The sequence below is a fragment of the Malus sylvestris genome, chromosome 5 (genome assembly GCF_916048215.2).
Source record: "Malus sylvestris chromosome 5, drMalSylv7.2, whole genome shotgun sequence".
NCBI lineage: Eukaryota > Viridiplantae > Streptophyta > Magnoliopsida > Rosales > Rosaceae > Malus > Malus sylvestris.
This window is the reverse complement of record NC_062264.1, coordinates 25,173,950-25,180,370: the sequence shown is the minus strand read 5'-3', so window position 1 is coordinate 25,180,370 and position 6,421 is coordinate 25,173,950. Positions and strand designations below refer to the sequence as shown.

The 6,421-nt window shown below is 41.6% G+C and overlaps 1 protein-coding gene across 1 annotated transcript; it reads left to right on the top strand.

Annotated features, from left to right (window-relative positions):
* The first annotated feature begins 241 nt into the window (after positions 1–241).
* Positions 242–5,775, top strand: LOC126620869 (protein ALTERED PHOSPHATE STARVATION RESPONSE 1-like). The gene is made up of 4 exons (XM_050289184.1): positions 242–1,913; positions 2,134–2,315; positions 2,926–3,149; positions 4,149–5,775. Exons 1-4 carry the CDS (start codon positions 623–625, stop codon positions 4,891–4,893), a joined length of 2,442 nt encoding a protein of 813 aa, XP_050145141.1. The 5' UTR covers positions 242–622; the 3' UTR covers positions 4,894–5,775.
* The last annotated feature ends 646 nt before the right edge of the window (positions 5,776–6,421 follow it).

Genomic DNA, 6,421 nt, shown 5'->3' with positions numbered 1-6,421 from the left:
AATTATTTTGTATATAATATACTATTTTGTCTATAACATTTATTTTAATTATTTTTGAACAAAATTAATTTAGCATTTTTATCATCTTTTGCTTGACAAGTTTTGTTAATAGGTGAGGTGTTTTATATTTGTTAAAAAAAAGGTGTTTTATTTTAATTATTTTTTTAACAGAATTAATTTGGTCTTCAGTCCTCTCAACGGGAAGTTTTGTTACTAGGTATTTCACGCACAATGCCAGCAATACAATACAGTCTCTCTCGCTCTCACTCCTCACTCTCTCTCACATAAACACAAACACACTGTGCACTCTCTCTCTCTTCTCTCTTTCGCTCTTTCTCTCTGCTTTCTGTGTCTCTCTGCTGCAAGCCGACGACAAACTCCGCGCTGGCAAAGATTCCCTTCTCCTTCCTCTCCTTTGTCCTTCGTTCCCGTTTACTTTTCTTTTATCTTCCTCCCCACAAACCCTAAGTTCGAAATTTTCCCGAGAAACAAACAGACAGTAACACCCAACAGCTACCAGAATCCTAATCCCAATCCCCCCGCCATGTTTCAGCTGATCTCACCTTAACCCACTACCTATTTTTCATCGTAGACTGATAAAGTTGCCTTCTTTTCCCGCTTGATGGGTTGCACGAGCTCCAAGCTCGACGAACTTCCGGCCGTTGCCTTATGCCGGGAGCGCTGCGGCTTCCTCGACGAGGCGATTCACCAGCGCTACGCCCTCGCCGAGGCCCACATCGCTTATATTAACTCCCTCAGAGGAATCGGCCGCTCTCTGCATCAATTCATCGAGCAGGAGGTGGGCAATTCATCCGGGTCACCGCCCTCTCCCCACCTCAACCTCCCGCCGGCCAGAAAAGGCGAGATCAAATCCTCGCCGCCGCGCCACTCTCACTCAAATTCAAATTCCGGGTCCCATCTCCACTTTCGCTCCGATTCCGACAACGATTCCGGCTCGCTCCACGACTCCGGCCACTCGTCGCCACTGCACGATACTCACTACGGCGGTCATATTGATTACATGGAGGAGGGCGGGCAAGAGGGTTTCAATTCTTACCCAGATGGGTTTATGCGCATGAATTACATGAAGAACAAAGCGACGCCATCTGTGGTGCATCGGCAGAAACCCGTGAGCCCCGAAAACGTGTTTCAATTGGGGGAATCTTCTTCTTCGAATTCGTATTATGGATATCAAAATTCAAATATTTATCCAGACGCTGTCTCTAATCCTTATTCCGATTTCGGCGGTGGGTTTAACAATTACGGTGGTGCGTATAATTACGGCGGAGGGAGTGGTGGGTATAACAATTACGGGAATTCTTCTCCGCTGGTCCGATATGGAGCACCGTCGCCACAGGCTTCAGCTTCGACCTCGTCTAAGCCACCTCCTCCGCCGCCTTCGCCGCCAAGAGCTTCAGCTTGGGATTTTTTAAACCCATTCGAGGTTCACGAGAAGTACTACTCTGCCTACACTCCGAGTCGGGACTTGAAGGAGGTGAGAGACGAAGAGGGAATTCCCGAATTGGAAGACGAGTACCAACAGGAGGTGGTGAAGGAGGTGCAGAGGGACCACAAGCATGTGGTGGATGGCGGGAAGCATTCTAAGGCTGTTGTGGACGATGAGGCAGCTGAAACGCAGCCCTCCTCGCTCTATCAAGCTCGGCCGAGCGTTGAGACTGATGGTGGTGGGGTGGAGTATGAAGTCCATGTGATGGAGAAGAAAATTGTGGATGAGGAGGAGACGCGCGAGGACCGTGGCAATGGCGGAGCTGCAGCTAAAGCTCGACCGGGGTCTCGAGATGCTTTCGAAGTTGCTCGAGAGATTGAGGTTCAGTTTCAGAGAGCTTCGGAGTCGGGGAACGAAATTTCCAAGATGCTCGAGGTGGGAAAGCTTCCCCATAGTGGAAAACATGGTGGGTATGGGATTATACACCTTTTTAAGAGATTGATTACTAAAAATTTGCTAGCTTGAATTTTGATCTATCTGGGAAGTTTTAACTTTTATGCGTTTGATGGGTAGGAGTTAGTTTCCTCAAGTGGAAAGTTTACAGATCTGGGTTTTTATGTATAATTTTTGTTGAATTTGAACTCTATTAAGCAGAAATTTGACTTTTGTGTTGTGTTTGTGATCAGTTTTTTCCAAGACTTTAGTCTCTTCGCAACCTTCTACTAGTGCCGAGCCATCGACCTCTGCTGAAGTGGCTGCTCCTGCTCAATTGGGGTTCGATGAAGAATTGATGTTGAGGTCCAAAAATCTCTCTTCCACCTTACACAAGCTATATCTTTGGGAGAAGAAACTCTACAATGAAGTAAAGGTATGTTTCCTCCGTTCCCATTACTGGTTACATGGTCATCTTTATACCTTTGAACTTTATGAGTCTGAGCCATCTGGGTTTCTTTGAACAATTCAAACTTTTCTAATTATGCTTCGCCAGACAAATGGTTCATGATCCTTTGTTGTTCCAAAGTAGCGCCGAATTAGAATTTCTTTTATTTTTCTTATTCATAATAAAGTATTGTCTTTTGTTTGCTTAAATGTGAATTTCAAATATAAGCTTTCTTTATTGATACGTCTCTGTACAAGGAATGTATTTCTTTTAGGTCCGACCAGCGCATATTTGCTCTCTGAAGGGCTCAAGGGCCTCTTTAATTGATATTTTGGTGTTCTCACCATCATACATCATTATTCACCCACTAAAACTAGGCTACTCTTTGTCTAACATGGGCCTATCTGAATAAATTATGGCAAAGCTCTTGTTTGATTCAAGCATTAATCCATAAATGAGTGTGTCTAGGGCTTTTGCTGATGCACTCTTCTCTTCATTATAATTTAAACCACCAAGTGTATTCATATTTCTGCCCTTTCTAATTTTGTCTTTGTCAGTTGTCACCCTACAGACAAGTTTTCTTCTTATAATTTTTCAGGCCGAGGAAAAGATGCGGGTGATCCATGACAGGAAGTTCAGTAAGCTAAAGCATTTAGATGAAAGGGGCGCAGAAGCTCATAAAGTTCATAAAACTCGAACTTTAATAAGGAGTCTGTCCACAAAAATTAAAATTGCAATTCAAGTGGTAGACAAGATATCTGTGACTATAAGTAAGATCAGGGATGAAGAATTATGGCCGCAACTGAACGAATTAATTCAGGGGTATGTCCATCTTCCAATTTCTGTGGCATTTATGGATACGTTTTTTTGTTCATATGATTATTTGTCGTCACCTCATTGACCACGTATCTTGGACTAAGCTTAGTTATAACTCTTGATTAAAATTTTCAAAATTGAAAAGTCATAGCCAATCTTACCCGTATAATGATGTTATAGGTAAGGTTATATCTCAATATATTTCCTGGACCTTCAATTGCTAGTCCTTGATATTTGAAAAATTAATTTATTGATTGAATAATTAGCTCCATTTAGCACAAGTGGTGAGGGAGTGGGGAAAAGGGTTAGAACTGTAGTAGATCATGGGTTCAACCTCTTCCCAATGTTCCAAAAATTAAGCTTAAAGGAGTTGGTAGGTCCATTGGTACTCTTGTTTTATTTGTTGTGCTAAGAGTTCTTCAAGACAAAGAATGAAATTAATGGGAATTAGGCTTGGTTAGAGAATATAAGTAATTAAGATAGAAAAAGATGCAGAGGCAGAAATTGGAAGGTGTTACTGAAAAGCTAAAAATTAGAAGGGGAGAAAATCTTGATCAAAGTTTCTTTATGATTTGTAATTTGATGGTTTTATCCACATCGAGAACCACATGAATGGCTTCCAAAAACTCTTGTGACCGAAAATATGAAATAGGGTCCTGAAGTCTCATACTGGAAGCTTTTTCGTAATATCCGGGTGTCTTGAACAACACCTACCTATAATATAAGGGTGGTAATAAGAATTTAGGTGCCTCTAGTAATCAATGAATCTCATTTTGGCAATACGAAAGATTGGCCAGGTGATGGTGATAGCGGAGAGGCTTATGCGCGTTGATTTGCAAACATGTTGGTATCTATGACTTTGACAATCATACTGGTGGTTGTTTCCGCTCACGTGTGTAACCGTATGATTTTATTTACGCAAAGATTGGTTTGTGGGAAATTATATGCTTTGTGAATGCAATATTCATGTCACATGCCTAATTCTTTTATTTTCTTACACTTCAGGTTAACCAGGATGTGGAAATGTATGCTCGAATGTCATAGTAGCCAGTGCCTAGCAATTAGAGAAGCCAGAGGTTTAGGTCCTATCGGATCTGGAAAAAAGCTTAATGATGGTCATCTTGAGACCACATTGCAGCTTGAACATGAGCTTATTAACTGGACTTTCAGATTCTCTACTTGGATTAGTGCGCAGAAGGGATATGTGCGAGCTTTGAACAAGTGGCTTTTAAAATGTCTTCTGTATGAACCGGAAGAAACACCGGATGGAATAGTTCCCTTTTCACCTGGTAGAATAGGTGCACCCCCAATTTTTGTAATATGTAACCAATGGTCACAGGCTTTGGAGAATATATCTGAAAGAGAGGTGGTTGAATCGATGCGTATTTTCACCACAAGTGTGCTTCAGACTTGGGAACAAGATAAGATTGAAATGCGCCAGAGGATGGTGGCAAACAAGGATCTAGAGAAACAAGTTAAGAACTTGGATAGAAAGGACCAAAAAATACAGAAAGAAATTCAGGCATTAGACAAGAAAGTTTTGCTAGCATCAGGGGATGGTGACGGACTCTCGGTTGCTGGGCAGATTGTATATCAGAGTGACACTAGAAATAGTACTTTACAGGGTAGTCTGCAACGCATTTTTGAGGCCATGGAAAGGTTCACCGATAGCTCTACAAAAGTTTATGAGGAGCTTTTGCAACGTAATGAAGAAGAAAGGCTTGTTAGAGCGGCCGAGAGGGTTTCATAGGGCTCTTCGTTAGATGGAGTTATGACCATCCCTTTTCAGCCATCTAGGTGAAGGATTTGGAAGCTCAAGATCTTTGAGAAAATTGTATTCCTTGGTGAGAGCTTCTTCTCCACTCTTCGCCATTTGATGGACTGCTCTGGCTAGTGAATGTTGCTGGCATAAGACTTGGTTATGATCAGGATCATCTGTAATAGCTCAGCAAGAAGCCATTGCTTGCGTCTTTACATCGATGGTGCAAGATGTTTATCTGGGTTGACTCTACAGTTTTAGTTTAATGAGACGACCAGCACCGTTGATTCACAATTTACACAAGCAAAGACGAAGGGCAAGCGCAAGATAAGTTATTACGGATTATATATCCGCTTGGTCCACCGACGGACAGCAGAAATGATTCCAAAGCCGGTTCTGGCCAAAGCGCCTGCTGAAGCGATGGTCGCTTGTGCAATCAATCGCAGTAGCGACTCCTTCTGCTCTATGAATCAGCCAAGTCTACTTTCTGTGGAGGTGGGGGCTTATTCCTTGACATAAAAGTTGCAATTTGCAGCGTACGAGCGACATGGAAACAAGGGTCGGAGCTGCATTCGCCAATCAAAAGCGCAAAAGTTTGCACAACTGGGGCCAAAATAATTCAAGTAAGCGGATGTCCTTTTCGGTTTTGTGATGGCGATGAGTTTCAGTGCAGTAGGAGTCTCTGCATGGGCCTGCTTTGAGTGACGCAAGTCCCGTATGTGCCCAGAACATAATATTAGATGAATTTGTATAAATAAATTTAATATTCTTTCCTCTGTCGTTCTCTTCTTTTTCAGCATTTCATTTATATAAAATTGTACACACAACCTTTGGCAAAATTCAGCAAAGTGACAGCAACATTTTTTAAGAAAATGAACCGAATTAATTTTTTTCGCATCACGACCGGTGTTCGTTGAGCCATCGGGTGTCGATACAATGTGTAAATCAGTGATTATGAAGTGAGAAATGTGATTTTGTGGAGCAAAAAATGGTTTTGGTTTTGGACATTTTTGGATGTGATTAGGGCATTTTTTGTTGTTGACGTATGCTTCCCAGCAGCCACAGTTGCGTAATTTAGAAAGAAAAAAAGAAGAGATTATTTGGAAAGTGATTTTTTTTTTTTTGAACAAACGATATTATTACACTAAAGGAGAAGGAGGTAGACTTAGTCTCACAATAGGCTAGCAATAATATGGTTCAAATTCTTTTTTGGCAATAATTGAACCTAAGACATCCCACTTACAAATGAGAATGAATACTACTAGACTGTAGTACTAAGTGGCTTGGAAAGTGATTAAATTAATTAAGGATTAAAGATTAAGAGCGATGGGAAGTCCAAAGATGCAATGTAAAAGCACACTTTAATTAGACAGGTTCATGCTAATCTTTGAATGGGACTACATTAATAAAGCTTATGACCCATCCGTCTTCATCCAACACAGCTTGACTTTCTGCCTAAAGTCGTACGGACTATTCTACGATCCACATAAGGCCAACTCCAATTGAGGCCGGATGGCTC

Coding starts and splice junctions, on each gene's coding strand:
- LOC126620869 (XM_050289184.1), top strand. CDS start 623: ATGGGTTGCACGAGCTCCAAGCTCGACGAACTTCCGGCCGTTGCCTTA. Junction 2,316..2,925: donor AACTCTACAATGAAGTAAAG/GTATGTTTCCTC, acceptor ATAATTTTTCAG/GCCGAGGAAAAGATGCGGGT. Junction 3,150..4,148: donor CTGAACGAATTAATTCAGGG/GTATGTCCATCT, acceptor CTTACACTTCAG/GTTAACCAGGATGTGGAAAT.